The sequence below is a fragment of the Anguilla anguilla genome, chromosome 17 (assembly GCF_013347855.1).
Source record: "Anguilla anguilla isolate fAngAng1 chromosome 17, fAngAng1.pri, whole genome shotgun sequence".
Classification (NCBI taxonomy): Eukaryota; Metazoa; Chordata; class Actinopteri; order Anguilliformes; family Anguillidae; genus Anguilla; species Anguilla anguilla.
The window spans coordinates 10,927,606-10,954,095 of record NC_049217.1 but is presented as its reverse complement, the minus strand read 5'-3'; the positions used below and the strand labels follow the sequence as shown (position 1 = coordinate 10,954,095).

Below are 26,490 nucleotides of genomic sequence, written 5' to 3'. Positions count from 1 at the left end.
AATCCCAGGGAACTTATATTTGTAGATCCGATTACAAAGACTATCATAACATTATGATGCTTATTCAAACTAAACATATTTAGGATTACTGAGGCATTGATCACTCACACTCACACTGGTTCAGGTATGCTAATTGTTAGGTCCAGCAGTCAGGTATATATTGTGCGCACAGCATAAAGTGAAACATAATCGTTACATCAGATTGATCCTTTGATGTCCTTTTGACACCCTCCCAAAACAGAAATCAGCACATTTTATTATTCTCAACAGAACAAGACTGGGTAAAATACTCGGGAAAATATTATTGGATTTCTAATAAATGGCATCCTTTAATAGGTTTATTTGTGTTTTCTTCATCCTCTCTTTCTCAGTAAATTTAGTTCCCAATTTCTGCTGCAAATTGCATACACACACAGAATGAGATGCAATCACATTCAAATTTTTCTTTTAGGATGATCTGTGGACAGTTGAAATTCATCTAAAGCCACAAAGAGAATGCACTTGAGAATGTAACTGTTAAGACAGCATGTTTAATGTTCAGTGTTCATGATGAGATCAGTGCGATTGACTGAAAGCACCAATATAGAACTGGATTCTATCTATAACCCCTCATTGGTTTTTCTGTCACTCACGCCAGTGAAGTCTTCAGAAGCTTCGTTCTGAAAAGTGCTGGAATTCTTGCTTGCTTTTGGTATCGAGTAATATTTCAATGGATATGCCTAAGAAATGAAAGCTTTTAAAAGTTATAGTTTTCCTTTCTAGATCAAGCCTTGAAGTCAATTTTTACCACATTTTAATTTTGTTTTTTTAGCCAACTAGGTGTTAATTGTCTTGTGTAATACTGACTATGGCCACTAAGCATTTAAACATTTAAACTGGAGAGAGTAAATTCCAAGGGAAAAACAAGGATGGACAAGGAGCTACTCAATATCATATAAACCAGTGCTGTGCACTCAGGATTTCCTTGTTACTCAGCACTTAATTAAAGAATTAAAATAGTTATTTACACAGTTATCTTTACGTTACATTACATTTACTTAGCAAACGCTTTTATCCAAAGCGACGTACAAAAGTGCATATCATGGTCGTTGGAAGAACTACAAAACACAGGTTCAGTAAGGTACGATACTCTCATATTGTACAGCTCACCTCAGCTGGTTTCTTTGGTATGAACTGGTTGCTGATTTTAAGGTGAAAACAAAAGTAACCCAGTGGCCGTCCAAGGACAGGAGGACATAGCACTTTTTAAGATAGATGTGACATATATCTGAATCACATGGCACTTATCTGTGATCTGATTGGATGGTGCACAAAACAATAGCTAGGCAGAAGACTGCCATTATGAGTCACATGGCATGCATCTGTGTTCTGATTGGGTATTGCACAACACATTTGGTTGCATGTGTCAAGTTTCCCATAAATTGTTTTGTGCCTTTTAGCCCTTCTGTTCCTTCTTAGCTTACGGGTCCAACTAGACCTCAATTATTCAAGCGATCGCTGGCAGTGATTACGGGAAGGTAATTAACTGCAGATTAAGTGCACGCTTTGAGGAGGGGATCAACAGACTATAATGAAATTAGATGTTTGTGCTGAGTCTGTTCTGTACCCTGGCCCGTTTCTAACATCATGACTTTGACTTTCATTGATCAGGTTGAGATTAATGTTTCTGGGTTTCTTATTATTATCTTTTGATTAATCTGATTACCATAAGCATTATGTAACTTTTCTTTTAAACATACGAATATATATTTTCTCCAGACCATTTCCCACTAGTTTGATTTCCTTAAAAGACTATAAATATGAAATCCAAATGAACTTTAAAATATACTGAATGCTGTAAAAATGCACTGTAAAATAACAAGTAAAAATATATATGACAGGCTATATATTTGCTTTACACAGGATATGTGCGTTCCTTCCATTTTCTAGAGTGTTGTACTTCAAACTGTCATAATGCTGCCCTTACAGGAAGGGACTGTGAATCTCAGCTCCACCCTGCAGCAGCTTAAACCAGATCAAAAAGTGCACCCGTGGGCCGAGGGGGGCCACCAAAGGGCATGGGTGGGTCGGGCCCCTCTGTCTGATTGAGGTTTGGGGATGTGACTTCTGTCTCGATGTGGCCCCTCTGTCTGATTGGGGTTTGGCGATGTGGCCCCTCTGTCTGACTGGGGTTTGGGGATGTGACTTCTGTCTCGATGTGGCCCCTCTGTCTGATTGGGGTTTGGCGATGGGGCCCCTCTGTCTGATTGGGGTTTGGGGATGTGGCCCCTCTGTCTGATTGGGGTTTGGGGATGTGGCCCCTCTGTCTGATTGGGGTTTGGTGATGTGGCCCCTCTGTCTGATTGGGGTTTGGCGATGTGGCCCCTCTGTCTGATTGGTGTTTGGCGATGGGGCCCCTCTGTCTGACTGGGGTTAGGCGGGTGTAAGCCTGGGGGTGTAGAGCGGTTGGGAGGGGAGGAGGATCCCGGCGCATTAGGCTGCGGATCAGTGGAGGGACAGGCGCGCTCACGGGAACGGGGTGGGTGGGGTGATGGGATTCTGCCTGACGTAGCCTGGACAGCTGCCCAATTACCACCATGCCAACGTGAGCTGGATACACATTCAGAGCCTGCGAGCATTGTAACTCTGTCCCCCCTCCCCCTCCCTCTCCAACGCTCTCTCCCCCCCCCCCCTGCCACTCTCTCCCATCATCTCGCCCTAGCACTCACCTATTTTCCCATCCATTCCTTTCTCTTTCCCTCTCATTCTCCATCTGTGTAGTTCACTATCATTCTCCCTGCTCTGCCCTCCCTGCTCTATCCTTTGCTCCCTCCCTTTTTCTCGTTCCTTTTTTTCCCCTCTATTTTATTCTCCCCCATTATTCTCTTTCCACCTATTTTCTCTCTCTCTCTCTCTATCTGTCTCTGAGTGTTTCTCCCTGTCTCTCTATCATAAGGAGGGAGCAGGGTATAAAATATTGAAAGGCTGTCCTAAGAGGGCCATAAAGAGTGACAGGCAGAGGGTTGTCTTCTTTATTGAGCAGTTGCAGCTCACACACCCATTGCCCGCCTCCTCAGAGGCAGGGGGGCCCAACAGCACCCTGTCCTGGCTTATCTCTCTTTGGGGGACTGTGTTTATGAATCAATTTTTTGTGCCACATTTTTTTTCCTGTATTTTCTCCCCAAATGTGGAACACCCAGTCGTACTCACGCGGCCCGCCCTGCCCCATTGCTCCGACCCTCCCGGTGAGCGCAGGCGATGGCGGGGGCAGCGCCGCGGCCAATCACACGGCTCGTACACGCCGTTAGCCTCCCGTGGTGATGCCCGACCGTCCGGTGAGCGGAGCGAGAGCCGCGGCTCGTACGGCCGCACGTCGGGCCCGCCGGGTGACTCATCGCTGCGCGGCGGACCGCGGTCTTCGGTCGACCGGACGTTTGGGGCGAGTTGGCGGGAGAGAGAGAGAGAGAGAGAGAGAGCGGGGGGAGAGCGGAGCAGAGCTATAGGACCCGCGTGCGAGGCGTGTGCGGTGTGTGCGGTGTGTGCGGTGTAGACGGCGTGCGAGGTGTGCGAGGCGTGTGCGGTGTGTGCGGTGTAGACGGCGTGCGAGGTGTGCGAGGCGTGTGCGGTGTGTGTGGTGTAGACGGCGTGCGAGGTGTGCGAGGCGTGTGCGGTGTGTGCGGTGTAGACGGCGTGCGAGGTATGCGAGGCGTGTGCGGTGTGTGTGGTGTGCGCGGTGTGCGAGGCGTGTGCGGTGTGTGTGGTGTGCGCGGTGTGCGAGGCGTGTGCGGTGTGTGTGGTGTGTGCGGTGAAGACGGCGGGTAACTGGGGCACAGGGGAGCTCGGCACAGCGCTCCCGGCTCATCCCCGCACACCGCCCTGACCCCGCACACGCGAGAGAGCGCGTCCAGCTCATTTCACCGCACGGCCCAAACACACCCGCGCGGGGCTGGGAGGGCAGTGGGGGCCGAAGCTCTGAGCCGGTGCTTCGTACCTCTTCGTCTCTCTCCCTCTCCCTCACGTGGACAGGGTGGGCCGGACCAAGCCCTCGCCAGCGGAGCACGTCTGACTCCTCTCTCTCATTTCAATTCTCTGTCTGAGTGCTCCCCACCAAGCTGGAGAGATTCTTTCTTGCTTACAGTAATGGGGCCCTTGGCATATCACAGGGAGTGTTTAATACTTAATGTTCAAGCACAGTATCGTGAAAGGCTCTGCCTGTATTCTGGTGTCCAGACTCTACACTGGGAGAATGGGTTTTGTTTACTCTGGCATGACCCTTATGAGACCACGCCCTTCAATATTAGTTTAAATTTCACCCTCCTAAAAGGCAACGTTGTGAGCAAAGTATGTTGCAAAATTAGGACGGGAAAGCATTTATAAGTCACCCTATTTCCTGGGTGAGCAGAGGTAGAGTACAGAAAGTGCTTTTGGTTTCTGGGGTTCAGTTCCAGGTCCCCATTAAGCGTGCTTCACGCTGAAGCGCTCGCTGTGGGGGACGGGCTGTAAGCCCAGAGTGTGTCTAACGCGCAGCTCTGAGAGCACAAGGCAGATGAGAGGCACTGCTGGAGCTGCTTCAGGGGACTGTGCTGATGTGTGCGTGACCCTGGCATGCATCTGTGTGTGAGAAAGAGGGACACACACACACACGCATACACGCACACACACGCACGCACGCACGCACACACACACACGCACACACACACGCACACACACACACGCGCACGCACGCACGCACGCACACGCACACACACACGCATACACACACGCACGCACGCACACACACACACGCACGCACGCACGCATGCACACGCACACACGCATACACGCACCCACACATGGACACGGGCACACACGCACGCACGCATGCACACACACACATACACACAGCCTTACATAAGGGGAACACCTGGGTACTGAGTGGCTGGGGGTCATTGCTCAGTGGGGCAGAGTGCAGGCCTGCCTCTCTCTCTCTCACACAGTAATCAGACTCAGTGCTGCACAAGGGGCTCAGGCTCCTGCTACTGCGCTGCAGCGGGTGCTCGCGCAGTCGCCATAGTTTCAGGGCATGGGGGACGCGCAGGGGGGGCTTGTGTAATTGCTTTTCATCCACCCTTGTTCCACTGAGGGCTTGGGGGGGGGGGGCTGCTGCTCAGGTCTCCACATTTTCTTGGTTCAACAGAGAGGGGGCGGGGGCGGGGGCGGGGGGGGGGGGGTCTGCCTCTTAGCCGACTCGCGCACGTGCACGCGTATGTAAAGCGCTCAGCTTTAGTCCCACATTTGCTTAACGGGAAAACCTGCAACCCCGCCCCCCCCCCCTCCTCTCTGTAACTGCCTCTCCCACAGAGCTAAAAATACAGACCTGCAGTCTCTCCTGGAGGAGGCCGCGCAGAGACGGCCATGTCCGACCGCACGCGCTCCCCAGAGTGCACCGCAGAGCCCCGCGCTAGCTCAGGACTGCCCGGTGAAGCGGTCGCACCGCGCTGGTGAAGGTGTTAGGCACGCTCCACGGGGGCCTGGTGAACCGTGCCTTGCTCCGCGAGCGGCGCTGGGCGCTGGCAGGTCTTCCCTTCCGTGTGAAACGGGCCCTGCTGTTGCTGGCAGACGGGCTCTTTTGATGCAGCGTGAGCAGTGCGTTTGGTGCTGCCGCCGCTGCTGCCGCTTCTGAGCCTTTCAAGTGAAAACTGCCCACAGCCTCCCTGCTCTCATTCTGAAAAACAAAACCATGCACCTTACAAACACGCACACATACACAGACAGACAGACATGTGCGCATGCACACCGCCATACACACAGGCATACACAGATATGCATACACACACTACACACACACACACACACACACACACACACAGACACACAGAAACACTCATACACAAACACAGACACACAGGCGCAAATACACACACGCACAAACACATGCACAAACACACACACACACACACACACACACACACAGACAGACACACAGACACAAACACACACACACAAACACACACACACAGACAGACACATACACACACACACACAGACACAAACACGCACACACAGACACACACACACACACAAACACATGCACACACGCACAGACACAGACAGACAGACACACACACACAGACAGACACACACACAAACACACACACAGACAGACACAAACACGCACACACAGACACACACACACACACATACACAAACACATGCACACACGCACAGACAGACATACACACACACACACACAAACACGCACGCACACAGACACACATACACAAACACGTACACACACACACAAACACACGCACGCACACACAGACACACATACACAAACACGCACACACACACAGACACACAAACACACACACAGACAGACAGACACACACACACTGCATACGCACATGTTCTGTCTCGCTCACAGATGCACTCATATCCTGTTCTTTCCCTCACCTCCTCTCTTTCTCTCCCGCCTTATCACTCCCCTGCCCTCCTTCTCTTGCTCTCTCACACTCCCTTGCTGTCTATTCCATTCCCTCTCTCCCTCTCTGTCTGCCCCTCTCCATCTCTCTTTATTGCATTGTGTCGCTCCCTCCCTCCCTGTCTGAGTGCATGCACAGGGAAGGTTGGGGGGGGATTTTTTCGGCAGTGATGGAAACTCTACACGACACTAACTGCAGGACAGTCTCCCTCTGCTCTTGCTGTGTTCTAATGCAATTTTCCCTCAAAAGCTATTATGTCCAACACGGTGAATTTGTCAAAATATCCACACCGCTGAATTTAACCTTGTAAAATAAATTTGTTATGAGCCATGCGGAAGAGGAGGAGAGCCATTTGCTTCCAGCAGGTAATTTTCTACGAAACCGAGAAGAAAATATCTGTAATTATTGATCGCGTCCGGTGTGATTGCTGAGCAAAAATGTCACGGGAGATTTAGCTTGCTGGGAGTAAAGATGCACTTTACCTGAATGAGCAACTGTTTAAATTAAGTAGTGTTGGGTGGCTCAGAATTATAATGGTTAGGGAACGGGGAAAAAGAAGTTGCAGGCCCGAATCCCAGATGAGGTACAGCCATTGCACATTGTGTCCTATGAAAATATCGTTCTGTGTACATTGATAATATGTAAAATATATGCCGTGTAAGCCACTCTGAAAGAGAGCTGAGCAAATAGGTAATGTGATGTAGCGTAATGTGTTCTAGGCTGATTTAGTCACCGCGGCTGATGTCAGTATTTGTGTCTCACCTATGCGCTCTAGCTCCTCACACATTCTTCATGATTCTATCACCAGAGTGGCAAAGTGGTGTTAATACTGAAGTTTGTGTATCTATTTATAGGTTAATGAGGAAATTGCCTGCATTTAATGTACGCACTGTCAGAGATCCAAGCTCTGTGAGATACACGTGGAAATGAGTGTACATTTAACCTAATCACATAAATTACTGCCAACAAAGCAACTCCTGGAGGGCAATTTGGCAACTTTTTTGTCATAAATGGCTGGCAGAGCCGCTTCTCTCAGTTCAGAAAAATGGCGCATGAGTCGCACTGTGAATCAGTTATCTCAGGCTCCATTTTAAGCAATATCATATAGACCATATGGGATCCTCCCTGGATAGCATGTAATATATTGCATTAATATATTTGATATATTATAGTAATATATTTTGTAAATTATATTGTATGTATTGTATTGTATGTATTTTTAAAAAATCCTATGACACATATATTGCAAGGCAGTCTACTTACAAAAAATATATATATACCGCAATATGTTAAAGCATAAATAATGTATACATTTGCACACGTATTGTGAAGTGTTGTAATAAGTTGATGTATATTTATTTGTATATAGTTCCATTTCTATAAATCTTTGAATCTGTTCAGCCAGTCACCATAAGCTGCTGAAGGTCTTGCTCCATTGCCACCTTTAAAGCTTCCTGAGCACATTTTATTTAACACCTTTCTACTCAAGTACCGTATTTGATGAAACCACACTAGTCAGGGCGGCGGGGGGGGGGGGGGGGGGGGGGGACTTCTACAGCTGGTGTGTCCAGGGCTTCAGAGTGAGACATGGGTTACTGGCTGGCAGGGGGTAGATGGTGTGGGAGGGATTTTTTGAAACTGTTAATCTTCCACACACGCCTCTATTCCCATTCGCTTTCTGGTGGTGCGGTCACAGCCTGCCGTGCCTCTTCCTCACTTTGGCCGTGTGATCACGGGAAGGGCGGAGGTGTGGGGGGGGGGGCAGAGGAGGTGTGGGGGGGGGGGGACAGAGGAGGTGCAGAGGAGGTGTGGAGGGGGCTGCTCCTTCTCTCTGGGCTGCCTGAGGCCTGGGAGGCCTTCAGCACCACGGACAGCAGCAGCTTCACGTACAGGCAGCACAGCTGAGGCTTATTAGTGATCAGCCACGGCTGTGTCCAGTTGCCTTCATCGGGCCTGGTTATAAAGGCACAGCCTGAGAGAAGACCTAGGACTCGCACGCTTCACGGTGTGGCTCAGCTGAACCACCCCAAGGCCTTGATTCACTCACCATCTGTCTTCAACTCCTTCACAGAATTAAATGCACGTTTTATTCCGTCTCTTCCTCAATACAATTTGGTGATTTTAGAAATTTAGCCAAAATTACCTCGCCAAACCGTTTCTGAAGACAACAATAAAACCTGCGTTTATATAAAACGCCAAATTCAGGAACAGATGTTGTTTGAATCCGGGCCAAAGTCATATCTTCTGCGCTTGCACTTGCACTTGCTTCTCCACTCTTTTCCCTGCCTTACTTTGACCCACACCCCGGGAGCAGGGAGCACAGCTGCCAGCGGGTCCCTCCAGGTTGTCTAAGCGCGTGTCATAACTGCGTCCGCACCGTGAGCACTGCGCGGCGGTGGATGGGCCGTTTCAGACGCGGGGTGTGCGGTTCTGCGCCAGTCCCGTCATGCCCTTTCTTCACACCACTTTCTGTTTGGGGAATAACAGCACTGCGGCAGAATGCTTCAGGACAACAAAACAAAATGAAACCGTGCCCCTTTCCCCCTGCGCTGTCCCAAGAAGTGATATTGGGCAGATCAAGACAATGGTAGCTGGCCAGTTAACTTTTTTATTTTTGGTCCCTTTCCTTTTTCTTAAAGGAGAATGGACACAGAATAATCTTAGAATATTGAATGAATGTGAGGCTAAACGTTACCAGCATGTAAAGCCCATTTTTCATCAGGAATGTTAGCAATGTTAAACAATTTTAATATTTTATGTATGCGCTGTTTTGAACAGGTGTCCTTCATCATGTTGTTGTGATACTGATAAACATCAGGAGAATTTTAACTGGAAAAATAAAATGTTTTGTTACTGTTTGTGGAACTAACCAGGATTTTGTCTAAGGCTCCAGAAACATTTTGCTTAAACCCTCCTGTTATCTTCATTCATCCCTTATCCACAGCCTCAAACATTACCCATCCTCACCAGACTCCATGTGATAAAGCCTCTGCATTGAATTTTAAACCCTAAATCAATATTTTTCATGTAAAAACAACCGGTCACTCGTCAATAAGGAGGTGAATAACTGCTTTCCTACATCACCGTCCAGAGAGACTGCATTTCTTCAGTCTACACTCCTTTTCTACTACAAAACGCACATCGTAATTGATTTGTTTTGGCTGTAAAAGATGTGTGGAGCTCAACTTTGATCATGAACTATGAAAAACAGGCAATGTCTTAATTCCACAGCTGTGCTCTGCAGTTTAACTCAGGAACGGGTCCTTTTTTTTGACCCTGAGGACAACAAGGAGGGTAAAGCTGGGTGAGTTCGTAACCCAGAGGTTGCAGGTTCAATACCCAAGGGTGGGCACTCCCATTGTGTCTTTGAGCCAAGGCACTTAACCCGAACGGCTTCAGTGAATATCCAACCGGCGGCGTAACAGGATCGTATGTGGAACTGAAGCTTAAGTAGCCCTAGCCACCTGCTAAGGAAATAAATCCTACAACATCCTACCCTGAAGGTGATGCGCAAAAAATAGAACACAACAGCTTTTTCAGCGTGGAGTCGTGGCACATTCCCCAATTACCCGCGCGCTGAGTTCGTACGGCGCCCCGGAATAGCATCGGATGGAGGTGATGTAACTCCTCTCGGAGGAGAGGGAAGAGCTGACGCTCCGTTCTGCGCATTACGGAATGCTGCGGGAGTTTTGGCCAGCCCAGATTTCCCGTTCCCCGGTAGCCGGCTTGCGAAAAGGGTTGATTTTCATGGCTTCAGAAGCGGCGTCTAAAGAGGTTTTCAGGAAGCGTTTTCTTTCATCCCTCCCTTCACCTGTTTCATTCAGCCTTACAAGGGAGAATTAGGGAATTGTTTCTCAAACTGGGCGTTTTTTTTTTTACAGCAGAGCCTTACAGCTTCTGTGGAGTGCATTTTCACAGGGAGAGCATTTCCTGGAATGCATTTACTCCTAATGGAGAATCTCGTGCTTTACATTATGCCTTCATTTTTCACTAAAACATAGCATTACTTATGGTTATTTTTCAAATTTCTGTCTTAGAAACCTCATCTATATCATAAAAGCTTCATAATGTTTGCTATTATGGAGACGGGTCCTTTCAAAGTGTATCGCGCAAAAGCAATGATAATATTTATAAACAGTAACGGTTTCATTTATATCATTACCTGAATGATAAAAGATTCCTTCCTCCCTCATTTGAAAGCTTTATTTATTGTAGCGCATATTACACCATTGTGTTATGCAACGAGGCCTTGTTTTGACTGTTACTGGTACCTCAAGCCAGATATACATTGGTACAACGTGTGCTGAAGAATTCCGGGCAAGTTGGAAGGTGCCACACAAACACAAAGAATGCCTTATTAACTAATAGTATCATAATAGTATAACAGCATATGCTATTGTACACCTGGCCTACTTGTATAAACAAATCTTTAAGTGGCTCTGGACATGAGGGTGAATAATTGTAAATGTAAAATCTGTAAGTAAATCCATGGGAAGTTCTTCTTTTGTGGTTTCCATTACACGTGACACAGGGTGCTCTGTTTCCCTCCTCTCATTCGCTCTCATCCTCTTCTTTCCTGACAGGATGTGAAGTCCACATTCTTCCAGTTCGGGGCCTCCATCCAGCAGGAGGCGCTGGCCATGCTGAACATCATGGAGGAGTACGACTGGCACATCTTCTCCATCGTGACCACCAAGTTCCCGGGCTACCAGGACTTCATCACCATCCTGAAGACCACGGTGGACAACAGCTTCGTGGGCTGGGACCTGCAGAACACCGTCACGCTGGACGCGGTGGACGGGGACATGCGCATGCCCATCCAGCTGAAGAAGATCCAGTCCCCCGTCATCCTGCTGTACTGCTCCAAGGACGAGGCGGGCTACATCCTGGAGGAGGCGCGCACGCTGGGCCTGACGGGCTTCGGCTACATCTGGATGGTGCCCAGCATGACCTCGGGCAACACGGAGGTGCTGCCCGACGAGTTCCCCGCGGGCATGATCTCCGTCTCCTACGACGAGTGGGACTACCCGCTGGAGGCGCGCGTGCGCGACGGGCTGGGCATCATCACCAGCGCCGCCGCCGCCATGCTGGAGGAGTTCGGGGACATCCCCGAGGCCAAGACCAGCTGCTACGGGCCGATGGAGAAGGCCAAGCTACCTCCCAGCGCGCTACACAAGTGAGTCTCCCCCCCCCCCCACACCCCCCCACCCCACCCCGGGACGGCCGCCGTTAATAACCGGGTCTCTAACTTATGGGCAGCCGGTTCCGTGCAGTGGGTCTCTGCCGTCGTGCTCTTGTACAGCATACTTCATCTGAATTGCTTCAGCAAAGCAAATATCCAGCTGCGTGAGCTGGTCGTTAAAAAAAAATTAACATTGCGAGTACTTCTGGATAAAAGCATATGCTAAATGCTTAAATTAAAAATGTTAATTAAAACATATCAACAGGGATTGTGCTGGAGGTTACCTGTAGGAACACTGGGTACGCAGTCCCGTGTTCAGTGTTAAATCAACTCATAATGTTCCTATTGGACTCATATGTACTCTGTTAAGAGTCGATTTAACACTGGATATTTTACTGTGTGGTTGCTGTGGTGTTTATCATTTTTCTGGGTGCTCTGTTATCACAAGCATATAATAAATATACAAAATTGTATTTTTGATAACTGCGTAAGGGGGGAAGAAGAAACCAACTATTTATGTTTTATTGCTAAGATGCTAAAATAATGTCTCCAGAGACGAAATCTCTCCCGTTTCCAGTAAATTATTACAAATTGTTGTTTTTTCCATTCTCGGAATGATGCTGGTGGCTTGTTTATATCAGCGACACCACATTCACAATCCTGCACTTCGTAATGAAACTTCAATTTTGATTCACCTGCAAATATTTATAAAACATGTTCAACCTTTCATTATAGCAAAGACTATTTTTTGGGAAAATCGGTTGACTGTTGATGATGCGACATTTTTAAATAACAAAATGAAACGCGCGCACCGAATTCTTTCATTAAAACGAAAGACTGGCCCTGTACGCAGAGGGCTTGCAGAGCTTCATTAGTTTGCCCTGGACAGAGATGAGACAGAGAGAGGCGAGGCGCAGGCCTTACTCACTGCGCTGCAGACAGCAGTGTGGGCAGGGGAGGCTGGTCTGCTTGTTAAAACCCTGGTGCGGACGCCGCCGCCGCCGCCGCCGCCGCCGTGCCCTGGAGCCGCGCTCCTGATTGCGTCAGCGCGCGTCCGGCCCAATCAGCCCGCTGCGGAGCGCAGAACGCAGGGCCCGCGCTCTGTTACGGGCAAGGCCAACCACGCGTCGTACCGCACAACGGACCCGCCCGTCGAGAACGAGCCGGGCTTTCCATGAAAACCTGGCGTCCTGCAGGCCCGGAAGCTATGTCGTTTCCCACAATGCACAGGGCTGTTTCACGCGAGGTTGCGTGAAGACGTCGTGCTGGTTTTTGGTCAAACAGAATGCGCCGTGCGGCGAGCGCTCTGGGGCAAAATGGCTGCTGCGTGTTACCCAGGGAGCGGTGGCTGAGATGAGCTTTACTTTCCAATACAAAGCCCTTTGAGAACGCGAAAGTGCAACACAAACCTGATTTATTATTATTATTATTATTATTATTATTATTATTATTATTATTATAATAAAAGCTGTGGCGAACCCTCTCAGAAACAGTCGTGTAAGGCCAGGCTGGGGGGAGGGCGGAGGGGGCCGGCCCTTGGCCACGCCCCCCTCTGAGATCCTGTGTAAATGAGCGCGGGGGGGCGGCCGTGGTAACGAGCTCGGGCTCCGCCCCGCCCCTCTTCACTCGGCCGGGCCCGGCCGGAGGGCAGCGGGCGGCCACTCCAAACGCCTGTGAGCTTCTGCCAACTGGAGGAGCTCTTCATCAGTGCGGGGCCCTTACTGCTCTCTCTCTCCCCTCTCTACTTTCCACCGTTTCCTCACTCATCTCCCTTCATCTGCCTGCCTTCCTGTCCATCAACCAATCGCCATTCAGGCGAGACGGCACTGCCAATAGGAAACTGTTAGCCCTGGCGTTAGTCGCGGTGTTTGCCGGCTGTCCTCAGCTGGCAGTTTAAGGATTCTTTCACGGATTGCATGGACAGGCTTCTCCGGAATGGATTAAATGGAGAACCCAGTCACAGCCAAACAGAAAAACGCTTGCCGTGACCGAAGGCAGTAGCTGTTTGCTTTGTTCCCCACCCCGGGAGACTGTCTTGTTTGGTAGCAGCGGAAGAAAAAAGGCCTGGGAGACGGTGGCACTAACAGGGGCCCGCGTGTCATTTGATAAATGAATCTCAATGACTCCTGAAGAATGACTCAACAGGAAAGAGCAGTGGTCACAGGAGCATGAATATCCTTTCTGTACGTGCTCCGCATGAAACGCATGAATAATACGACTGCACGTGTGTGTGTGTGCGTGTGTGTGTGTGTGTGTGTGTGTGTGTATGAGTGTGTGCCTGCGTGTATATGTTATGTTCCTGTGGGTGTGCATTTGTGGGGTGTGCTCATGTGTATGTGTTTGTTAGCTGTACTTGAATGGGTGTGTGTGTGTGTGTTGGATGTGCTCATGTGAGTTTGTTTGTTGAGCATGCTCGGGTGTGTTTGTGTGTGTGTGTGTGTATGCCAAATGTGCATCATTGTTCATCCGCTACATAAAATAAGAAATACACAAAAACAGACCATTTTGACTCACGTCAGAGACCATTTAGCTTATTTGTGGCATGGAGCTTTAAGCAGTTCCCAGTGCACTTGAATACAGGGGCGTGAAAGCTACTCCCCCTCACTCAGACGGAGAGCGAGCCGGACCGTGTGCTGATGGCCATTCCTCTTCAGGCGTCCACAGCTCGGGTACAGTACAGGGCCTTACCCGCTGCGCGAGGCCCGACAGGTGCTGGGGAGCTGCTATCAAAATGGACGCCCCTTTTCTTTTTCTTTTCCTGAAGAGAGGCATCCCAGCATCCCCTTCAGCTCCCCTGCCTCACTGTACCCGCGCGGCTGTTACGCGACGGCCCCCTGATTGAGGTGCGCGGAGCTCACGCAGCGGGAGACGCCGGCGCAGTCGTTTTCAATGAGCCTGGACGACACGCCGAGCGCGCTGTCGCTACGCGCTCCCGCTAGCCCCAGCGCACCGCGAGCTGCCCCGCAAACGCACAGAGAAACAGCGCACGCAGCGGCGTTATGACTCACCGCGAGCCGGGGGGACTGTAAAACACTTCAGCGCTCGGACGCGGTGAGGCTGTGCGGCTTTTAAATCAGCGTCTCCATTTGTTTCGCTTTTCCCCTCCTGCGCTGGGAAGCGCTGCATTCCGGCCCGCCGGTCTTAACTCAAACAGGCCTCACAAATAACCGCGCGCGGAGGGGGGGGGACAGGACCCTCCGGACCGGGCCGAGCCGCGACTCAGTCCGCGGGTAAAGCGGGGCGCGGGCGTCGGAGCCGTCCGCGGAGAGAAGACTCGGGGAGTTATGACAGATTTATCGCTCTCATCTTCGGCGCGCCGGCGAGAAAAAAAAAAAAAAAAAAGCGGACCTTAACAAAATCCTGCCTCCATAAATCAGCGAAGCGCGTTGAAATTACCTGTCAACAGCCCCAAAGTCAAACCCGGACCCTCCTCCTCCTCCTCCCCGAGCTCTGACTGCCAGGGCGTGTTCGGGCTGGGGGGAGGGGGGGTGGGGGGGGATGACAAACTTTACGCGGCTCCGCCGGAAACCTCAAAGGACGCGGCGTCGTTTAGGCCGCCTGTCAAACCGCGCCGCCCGCGAACTCACGCCGCCGAGCGGCGCTTACTGACGCCGCCGAGCGGCGCTGACTGACGCCGCCGAGCGGCGCTGACTGACGCCGCGGCGCGGCGGTCGCTCTTGTCAGGGAGAGCTGTTCCCACCCGCCAGCGCGCTGCCGGTGTTTGTGGAGAAGCGCAGTGCATTGCTCAGCATTACTGCACATTAAATTGATGCTGGATGAGATCACGCTGATTACACTTGCGATCTGCCGCACAACTTAAAAAATCTGAGGACGCACCAAAAGACAAATATTACAGTACACAGTACAGTACTGAGCCCTCAACAACAGCACTGGAGAGCTGGCTGATTTAAATGAATTCTGTGAGATGACTGTGGCATTCGGTCCGCCGGAGAGGCGGATTGGCCTCAGCTGTGCTGGCTGGTGGTGAGCGCACACGCACCTGGGCTGCGTTAGCTAATCAGCCCAGGAGCTTAAAGGCGTGTTTTTCTCCACAGTTCAGGGCCGAGGCCGCAGGCTCACCCCGACAGCGCGTTTCTGTGTTAAGCTTTTTGTTCGCATGTTTGTCCGTACATAACGAGACAAAGAAAGAAACCAGGTCAACTGAAGAGTCGGCCAGATACAGGTGGGATGCTGAAAAGCGGCTGCTCTGTTTTACTTACTTTTGTCTTTTTTTAATTTTAGTTTGTTGTTTTAGTTTATGGTTTTTCCCTGGAAGGGTGACGGTGTCTGTTTATTTGATTTTCGTGTTAGTGTGGGTCCGTGCGCTCCCTCTCTTTCCGTCCACTCCTGCCGCACCTCCCTCCAGGGGCGTCGTGTGACACTGATTATCTGTTGTTAAATGTAATGACAATAAAGAGGTGAGTGGGAGGAGACAAATTCACCATCATACCAAGATGTCACGCAGTAAAGGCCTGTAGGTGGAGATCAGCACAGCAGGTCACATGCCGGGTCACACACCGGCCACACAAGACCGACGCCTCTGTCCGGGGAGCCTGCAGTAGGCCAGCTGGCCCCCATCCCCCCCTTTTTTTTTTTTAAACCGGCGCTGCCCAAGAGTGGCGCGTCCCCTGCAGAATTCGGAGAGGCGCGTCATATGGTCCTCGTCGCCACCGGTTACCGGCCCGGCGAGATGCGTCCGGGCCAGTTGTGGCCGGGGGTGCGGAACGTTCCAGATGGTTTTTTTTTTTGAAGCTGAAAAGGCTAGCGGCTCTGCTGTGGGCCCCGTCTCCCGAGCTGGAGCTTTATCTCTGCTGTAAAACGGCTGAGTCACGCGCGTGAGCGATTCAGAGCGGCGTGCAGGGGGACGCTCGCCTGGCGGGTCCTGGCCGCTGCCGTAACCGCGGCGTTCCTTTCTGCAGAAACAAAGTGATTCGTGTAAATGAAACCGTGCCACCCCTAAAGGGGCGGCTCCAGTAACACGATTCTCCTGACGGTACGACACGCTCATGCCTCAACAATATCGAATTTCACACTAATGTAAGATAAATGACAGATGATGATTCAAGTTGGCTTGAAGCTATGAATGAATTAATGTTTTTTATGATTATTGTTATTCCCTGGTCTTTGTGTCATCTTCAGAGATCATGATAACAAGAAAAACATATTTATTTCAGCAGTGGGAGTAAAACGGCTGTCTTATTTAAATCTTTTTCCTTCCCCGTTCCACCCTCACCCCCACGCATTAGGCACTATGTCGTGTGCACTCCTCCAGTGTACTCGACTGTGATGTAGGAACTAATTTGCATACTAATGCCCACACAATACTACAGGAGAGAGCTAGCACTGACCAGAGTCGAATAGGAGGAGAGTTCTGCTGCTGTGGACTCCCGCTCACATCCAGGCCATGACATACTGAAGTCTACGCCACTATAACTGCAAATACCTACAGCTTTCCTGACCTCTGACCTTTCCCAGATTCCAGTGCACATGGTCTCCAAGGTAAAAGTACATTGAGTGCTAAGGCAAAAAAAAAAAAGCCTGTCACACACAGGGCCGTCCTACACAAGGAGGACCATATCGTGGCAGATTTTGTGGAAGGTTCTGTGTAGGTGGGGACATTCTCCTGAGCCTCTCCCGGGAGACATTTCAGACCCCGCTGACGTTTCTAATCTTTGCCGGCAGGAGGTTTTTTACCATCTTCGCTATGCTGAGATGCTGTGACACGCTTACCTGCTGGGCTTTAATTAGCGACTTCAAACAGGAAGTCAATGGTCGAAAACGTGGCGCCACCCACTAAACTCAGCAGTAGAGTTGTTAATAGGGCCCGGCCTGCGTGATTAAAGTGATTTTACTGCCAGGGCCCCTGAGGTTTATGATATGAAGCTCTTCTGTGTGACATGAGACTGCACAAAGGCAGGGAGATGAGCTAATGTCGGCCCACAAAAAAGCACAAAAAAACCCAAACAAATTAAACAATAAATAATAAAATACTGGCCATATGCTGCTTTTTACTCTCTCTACTGTTATAAAAGTGTTTATAACATATTAAAAGTTGGAACATCAGGGGAAAGGTACTACAGTTACATAAAAGTAAGTATATTTTCTATGTTTTGACCACTTCTGTATACAGAAACTTGACAGAATGAATCTGATATGACCTGCTGGGATCAATGAGCAAAACTCATGAACATTCTGTTATTATTATTCCAAAAGCGCCTACATGGCCACCAGCTGTGGACTTCACCTCCCATGAGCATTTGCAGGCAACATTTACCGACTGAACGTCCCCCCCAGGGAGGAAGTTCCTCGTCACCTATCGCCAGATCCTGGCAGGTGTGGTGTGTCTGTTTCCCCATCCCAGCTGTGAGCCATGAAGCTCTCTCTCTGGACCCGGCCCTCCGCATCTGTCCCCGCTTCTGCATGTACGCCTCCTGGGGGTGGGGGGGGACACCGAGCTCAGCCACGGGCCACGGGAAATAGTTAGCACCGGCGAACCCGTCGATCCGACGTCTGCACAGCAAAACGTCCAGTCTTAAAACAGCTCATACAGAGGACATACGGTCCCTGCTCGACTCGCATGTGTCCTGTTAGCGATTAATTAACGCTGGACATTATGCTGCGTGTTGCTGGGGAGGAGTGGGCTGTGGATGCCGTGGGTAAGTCCTCTCTCTGAGTCCGCTCTTCCGAGAGACGGAAGCCTACGCCGGCGTGTGAGGTCACTTCCGTAACCGGATAAGGCGGCTGCAGCCAGGCGCGGCCGTTCGTGTCGCAGTTAAAGTCGTTACGTCCTGTGGGTTAAGGCCGCTGAATTTAGCTAGCGAGGTCCTCCAGACGAAATGAGCGGTCGGTGGTAAAGCTGCCAGCGGTCTGGGTTTCTCCACCCCCAGCCTTTTGCTCGAGTTGCTAAACTGATGTCCTGACTCACTGAGATCCCATGGGGCTGATTACAAGCACGAGTTCTCCCAGCGTCCCCGCCAAATCAACAAACTGACCACCAAATGATTCCAGGCGGTGTAAATCCCTCCCTCTCCAGCCTCTAACGATGCGTGCCGAGTGTCCTGGCCACAAAATGGCTGCCGTGCCTCTCACAGGTGGGCGCCAGATCTGAATTACAGGAAAATGAGGAACCACAGATATGTTTTAAAAAAAATGTTTACATGACCTGAAATTGTCTTTTGGTGGGACAAACATCTTTTTACCAGACTCTTTTATTAAATACAGCAGCCCCTTCCGGAGCTGTAGCAAGGCCCCTCACTGGGTGACCATGGGAAGCTCACCCATTCTGAAACGTAGTTTAAAGTGGTTCGTTTTCTATCTTCTTTATCCACTTGGCAGACGCGACCGGCATATCTTGCATGTTATTGTACACATCCTTCTGTGGGGATGTCGCTGCAGCGGCGCTGGGTACTTCGCTCAGGGGGGGATGACAGCAGCCTGATCTACAGTTCAGTCCTCACACTCATATACCGGGTAGTGCACCCACGCGCATTTTCATCTGCAGTCTGGTCAGGTTAAAGCAGCGAAAATGGATCACAAGAACAATACAATGCACACAATAAAATGTGATTAAAGCATCCGTACAGAAACAGCTACACACACAACTAAACAGAGAAATTCAGTGGGCATCAAAACAATTCCCATGCGGTTGAAGCGCAGGTTCTCAGATTTTATTAAAGGGTATTTTAATACATTTTGATTCACCATGTACAAACACTATTTATGCATAGTTCCCCAATTTCAGGGCACCAACATGTTAGGGAAAAGTGGCTTCACAGGTGTTTCTGATTAGTCATTGTGTTCAATTGCTTCCTTAATGCTGGAATAAGACAGCTTTCATTGTCTAGTCCTGATTCTCGGCTTTTGATTCCCTCTGGAGTGCTTATTGGTGTCTGTCAAAAATGAGGACCAGAGTTATGCCAATAAAAGTCAACAAAGCCATTAAGCCACTTGTGAGTTCAGCGATCGCAAAAGGGCCTGGTAGGCCAAGGCAGACCTCTACAGTTGATGATCAAAAATTCTCACCAGAATGAAGAAAAACCCCAAGACACCTGTCCAAAAAATCTGAAACACTGTTCAGGAGGTGGAGGTGTCAGTGACTACTGTCCACAGAAGCCTTCACAAACTACAGAAGCTAAACTGCAAGACGCAAACTACTAGTCAGCCGTATCTTCTGGCTGCACCTGACTATGTCTGTGGGTCACAAGCAGCAGACTTCAAGCAGTCATTGCATGCGAAGGATATGTGACAAAGCACTAAACATGACCACTTTCATTTACATATCATTAATATGTCCCAAACATTATGACGCCATCATTACATGGTGAAATCAAAGTGTATTAAAAAAATACCCTTGAATAAAAGCTGAAATTGTTCACTTTAACAAAGTCGGAATATTATTCTTTTTCATGGCATAACTGTATGCAACATTGCTACAACATATTTTCTCTGCTTACAGTTTTATGTATGGCTGTTTTTTGTATGGATGTTTTAATCACATTACATATTAATGCAGTGCATTGTTGTTTATGTAGTGTGCAGGGCACCGCTGCGGCATCATGCACTTAACCACCGTGTGCATGTGGCAGGAGTACGAGCAGTCAATAAAACTGGACGAGCTGCGGCAGGCAGTATGCATGAAAAGGAGTGCGTGGTTATGTACAGTAGGGAACAGTCACGTAACAGCCGGGATGTCCCATATTCCAGCTAAAAATGGCACGGCCTTTTCTGCCCTGTACTTTGAGACGTTGCCATTTTACGCATCGGATTTCTAGAGTTTGGGGGTATCGACTGGAGCAAATGTTATTTATTTGCTAAATAACAAACATGAAATAATACTGATCTACATTACACATAACATTAACATAACATTACACGTAACATCCCCCCTCGGTCCACAGTTCCATTTCAACAGCCCCCCCCCCCCCCCGTCCCCAGCAACCCCCACCCAAGCATGCGTCACTCGGTTGCATCCTGTATTTGGGCAAGCGGATAGTGCCACAGTTATATGGAGCTGGAAAGCAGTACAATAGTTAGGACTATTCTGAAAAAGGAAAGGGTATATAATCACTGGTCAGGCCGACTATGTCTGCATCATGCCACCCGCACACTGGTGTTCCTTTAGCTCTTTATGTGTGTATAAACTGTCCTTTGGGCGACAATGCAGTGCTTAATTATGTAGAACAAGCAGGGTGGAGAAGGAGACTGGAAACGTGTGGCTCCTGGCTGCTGAACTGGTGCCCCAAACACAAAGGGGCGCCTACCCTCGGCTACAAAAACACTGTGTCAAAGACCAAGTTCTCTCAAAGTTCGCCTTCTGTAATATCAGTTAGTGCAGACCTCACTGTGGGTAATTTCCTTTCAGTTCCTACCCTGTTTGAAAGAGGTCAAGAATCCTTTTTTTGCGGTTCTGGTTGTGCAAAGGTGATTGGGCGCTGATAAATGTGTGAGGATAGCTGCCCGGAGAAGGAAACGCATTGACGATAACACCGTTACGGGAATCGGTGATGGAGTTTTCTGACGCCTTGACGCCCGTGCCACTTTGCACTTTACGTCCCGCACGGCCATGCAAAATTAAAGGAGCAAACCTCGCCAATTAAGACGAGAGCTCAACAACTGTTTTCGGCTCCCGCGTCGCGGGACGTGTCAGAACGATTCGCCGGCGCCCGTCACTGTCGAGCCCTGGGCGCGCGTCCTCGTTTATCAAAGCGGACGAGGGAAGCCGCACGTCGCTGCTTATTGGCTCAGAGATTTAGGGACGTGCATCATCCTCAGCCCGTTTAAAAAAAAAAAAAAATGTAATAAATAAAAAACAATTGTAAAACATTTACAAGCAACTACATTAATCACCATTTTAACAACAGGGCCATCGTGGGGAGAGCAGAGAGGAGCCTTGTTAAAAGCTCATTCGCTTCTTTCGCGGGGGAGTGACGGGGAGACAAAGTCAGAGCACGTCTGACCGCGTAGCTGGGCGTCGTAACTCATGCCGCTCTCTGCTTCCTCTGACACTGCACACTGTGGCTGATCTGCATTGGGGGGGGGGTGGGGGTGGGGGTGGGGGTGAGGGGGGGCAGTTCTCTGCAGCATTTCATGCCCATTCATGCCGTAGCTCATTCAGGCCACGCCACTGACCTAAAATATGTGACAGAAAAAGAAAAAAAAATACTCCCAGCCAAAAAAAAATGTTCCCCAAGCATCCAATTTCTCCGAGCCAGGCTGTCTCTTTTGGAAAATGACCAGATCTGTATGCGAGAACACGTACGCACGTCATTTTTGGTGAGACACCCCTTTCCTTTTTTCGTTAGATTTTTTAAACCCCTGATGCAAAACTGAAAGCACGACTGGATGAGAACAGTGTGAAAGGCCCATTTCAATCAGGCCATTTCTGAGGGAAATCTTACGGCACAAAGCTGGGTCAGATTTACTCATGTAAGAAATACCTTGTGAAATTCCCCTGTGAATGCACTCTGCAAAACTCTGGACCCTTTTGCAGGGTCCAGAGTTTTTACCCTTTATTTTTAAGAAAACTTCAAGAAACAATTTGTCCTCTGCACTTGACAGAGATATAGGGCGTATATTTTTGAAGGTTTTGTGATGGATTGCGTAGCCGCTCTGGGTAACCCTGCGATCCTCCCCGAGCGCAGAGAGTGGATTAGAAGAGGAATACAATCTGATCTCGCGTGGCTGCGGGTTTTCTGCGAGGTCGTTTATGTGCGTGTACGGGATCGATGGGGCTCTTCTGTGCCCTGCCGTGGCTCTGTGGGAGCGTCCCCGTTCCTCTGCGGGTGGGGCGCGCTCTACCCCCCACTCACCCCCCAGGGTATTTTTATCCCCGCGGCTCGGGTCCGGCTTTCAGCGCGAGGCCGTGAGACTGGCGCCTGAATGAAATGCCAGATCCGGCGGAGAATAAGAGGCTGTGCCGGCCCCGCTGAGAGCGCCGAGCGGGGAAGAGCACGGGCACACACAAAAAAAGAACACAAAGAGGGAGTAAGAGAAGAGCGCTGTGAGGCGCCTCCGCTGTGAAAGAGAACGCGTCGGGTGGGCCGTGTCGCGGGGAGAGGGTGGGGGGCTCAGGTGTGTGTGGGTGGGGGGTGGGGTTTGGCTAGGCCCTACTCGGCAGCAGACTGGGTAAAGCAGACGTGGCTGCGTCAGACGTGGAGATGTATGGTTTAATAGAGAAGAAAGGAGAGAGGAAAGGCACAGCTCTCCGGGCCCCCTGCGGGTAAAGAGCCGTGCGCGGACTGCTCTGGCCATGACACGGTCTCTTAAGCCTGGAGGATTTGGGCAGGAAGGGAAGTGGACCTGAGAAAGGAAATAAGGAGGGCCATTTGTGAATGGGGAGCCGGCTGTGGGAGGAAGATAGCACCTTATATCGATCCTCTCCCCTCTCCCCCAGGTTGATGTAATTGGACTCAACGATATACATCCTCTCTCTTATGCTTGCCTTTCATGCCGTCTCTGAAAAGGGGCGGATGGGAGGGGGCGGAAGGGGGAAGGGGGAAGGGGGGAAGGGGAATCGATTGCCAGAGTCATTCAGCGATTCAGCGTCCGGCAATCCGGCTGGACCGGTGCCGTACATTCATCAGCAGCTCAAAGTAAAAGGGAAAAGAAATTAAATAAAAACGTGCCAGAACTGATGTGTTTGTGTGTGTGTGTACGTGTGTACGTGTGTGCGTGTGTGCATGTGTACGTGTGTACGTGTGTGCGTGTGTGCGTGTGTGCGTGTGTGTCAGACCTAGGTGAAAAATGTAATTGAAATTCTTTAAGAAGCAGGTAGAAATTTATCACGCTCGTGCAGATCCCTGAGGAGTATTACAAAAGACGTATGAAGAACCAAAATGTCCAATGATATACACAACCGTAAAAAGATACAGGACAATGATATGATATTAAGAAAATTGGTGAAATGAAATGGTTCTTTAACAAATGGCAGTAATTTGCAGGTTTTTTTTTAATGAGCGTCTGAAGGCCTGTCAGATCCTGTCACGCGCTCTGGCTCAGAGAGGCCGTGATGTCAGAGGCGCACACCTCCGGCCCCGCCCCTTCGGCTGTGATAAAGGAAGCGCGCGGCTCAGCCGGGTGATTAATGCCTCAGGCCTCAGGCCTGCTCGCCGGCCACACTCGCTCACCCCCCCATCCCCCCCCTCTCTCTCTCTCTTTCAGGTACATGATGAATGTGACCTGGGAAGGCAGGGACCTGTCTTTCACGGAGGACGGGTACCAGGCCAACCCCAAACTGGTGGTCATCGTGCTCAACAAGGAACGCGAGTGGGAGAAGGTGAGGCCCCCCCCGGAGCCGTGCGCGGGAACGTCTGCCGCCCGCCGCCGCCGCGTCGCGTCCGCCGCTCGGAACCACAGTGTGATTGGCTGCCCCGGCTGAGGGGAACCCTTGGCTTTTAACTGGGCGATGTGGCCGCGTCGCCGTACGCTCAGGGCCGAGGTCTGATACCCAAAGCAGCCGCGCTCGCTCTGCATGAAACCGCGCTGTTTCGCTGGGGCGCGTTCACTTTGTTCTCTCGCCCGAACGCAATCGGACCGCGTCGGCACGGTCGACCGCGAGGGCCGCTCTTCTCCGTGACCACAGAGCCGCCCCACTCGTGACTGGGGGGCCCACGTGTGATTAGCGTTGCCCACCACGTCTCCATTCAGGCCTCCGTCCGGTTTAGCCGTTACTCACGCGATGCCCAGACCAGTTCTGCCCTGTGTTTTAATTACACCCGGGGAAAGCAGCAAAGTCATTTCGACTTCGATAACTGCCAGGGAATTTGGTCTGGAGAGCTCATGAGGCACTACATATGAGGGTCAAGCTCATTAGAATCTCCTAAAAAACAGAGCTAAAGACCCTAACTAGCAGAAACTACATAAAATAAAATAATTATATATATATATATATATATGTATGTATGTGAGAATAGTGTTCACAAGTGGCTGCGCTCTCCGTTTTTAGTGGCTTGACATTTCCTACAGCGGGCGAGGGAAGCGGTTCGATGAACACGGAGCTTGAAGAACAATTATAACTGCAAAACAATGGGAAATTGATCCTCTGGGGGAGGGGGCAGAGCCGGGGGGCGCGGGCTGCAGGGGTTCGGTCCGCGTCCTGATCGATACCGATGTGAAGCTAATTGGCGGGAAGTGATTCTGAAACTGGCGTGGCCGCTTGCGAGAGCTGGAGCTCGTGACCGAGCCTGCGGCCCTCCCTGTCCTCACAGTTCTGCAGGAGAAAGCGAAACGTAACCTTTCTTTACACTAACTTACATAACGTTCCCCGAAATGACCCCCAGCGAATCAACCAATGAATGTTACTCATGGCTGAATAAAACAAATATACTGTAGCTCCTGTGGAATAAAAACCCAAACAAAAAATAAGCTATTAAAAGCTATCAATGCTATTAATTGGCCCCAGCACCATTATACAGTGTGAATAGTGATTTATTAGCTGTTTATAAACTAAAACTCCTTCTGTCCTTGAAACGGGATCGTACGGAGACCGTTAATGGATAATAAAATGCTCTTAATTGGTGGCTGGACTTTAAATGGACAATCGGTCTGCAGGAATGAGCTCTCTCTCTCCAGGTTCAAAGGGGGACATAAAGCAGAAGGACACCCTCTCTCTGGCGCGTCCACAGGCCGTATAAATGCGCCCGCAGCCCATATGTCTCTTTATGTTAATGGGGCTGCTGCCAAGCGCTAGAGGACCTGACCTGCAGATCATTACCCTGTAACGGTCTCGGATATTCCTCATTTACACAAGGTGTCGCGACACACAATTTATTGAGTTCCCGAGCTAACCTTGGGACTTATTTATTCTTGCCGCACGGCTGTTCCGATAGCCTGATGCCCGCTCTTTTGAAGCGTTTGCTTGCATTTTGGTCGGTCGGTCATTAGCCTGCACCATCACTGCCACACCGCGTGAGCTGAGAGGTGAAACGCGCTCGTAGGACCGGACAGATCTCTCCGCTCTTTCCTTGGCCGGAAACACAGAGGGAAATCTGTGCGTGAGGTTACTCTACTAAAAAAAAAAAAAAAAGCTTAAATCCAGCAATGATTTATGAATTCTTGCCTTAAAGTTAATACATCACGCTCAGCGCATGAACACTCAGCACTTTAAATATAAGCGATTCGCAAGCGTTCAGGTGTTACTGCCAAGAACGTAGACGTAAGAGTTTGTTCAAATAGACCGTGGACTTCTTGACAGGCGCAAAAGGCGGCTAACGCTAACTTTGACGTAGTTGTTTCTCCTGAATGGGGAGTTTCCCTGCCACTACCTCCTGGTCCACTGCTCCTTTTCTGCTGTGTGAGGTGAGGGGTTGGGGGGGGGGGGGGGGGGTCTGGGAACAGCCACTCCTAACTGCGCCTGTCCTGCTGTTCCCTCCTGCACCGTCCCCCCCCCGATCCCCCCCCCCCCCCCCCCCCCCCCCGACACCCGCAATCTGACAGCTGCAAAGACCGGGCTGTTGGGATGCCAAATTGAATCCACATGAAAGTAATTACGTTAATTAATTCCATGTCAACATGCCGCTTGTTGATGTTGATTAAGCTGGAAAATATAAATAAATAAATGAGATGGCTGGGTGTTGTCGGTTCGCTCGCTGTGCTACGCGAGCTTGTTTCCAGTCCCGCCCCCTCCTTAGATTGTAAACAGATAATGGGTGTTGCATCCATTCAGAACATTTGATCACCACCGTGTTTAGCAATGTGTACAAAGCTAAACACGCGAAAATTTGTCTATAAACCAACCATTTTCATTTCAATGGTTGTAATTAGCACGCTAAAATGGGAACAGTACTTCCTACTCTGGAAATCGCAGAATATAAAAAGTGAAAAAAAATTTAAAGTGGCCTGGATTCAAACAAAGTTCATCTTACATTT

At 50.0% G+C, this 26,490-nt stretch overlaps 1 protein-coding gene across 1 annotated transcript in view; it reads left to right on the top strand.

Moving 5' to 3' along the window:
* grin2aa (glutamate receptor, ionotropic, N-methyl D-aspartate 2A, a) overlaps nucleotides 1-26,490 on the top strand; it is a 137,453-nt gene that overhangs the window by 64,084 nt on the left and 46,879 nt on the right. The window contains exons 3-4 of the mRNA XM_035399200.1: nucleotides 11,027-11,619; nucleotides 23,785-23,899. Coding sequence (XP_035255091.1) covers nucleotides 11,027-11,619; nucleotides 23,785-23,899 — 708 coding nt within the window. The remainder of the gene's footprint in view (nucleotides 1-11,026; nucleotides 11,620-23,784; nucleotides 23,900-26,490) is intronic.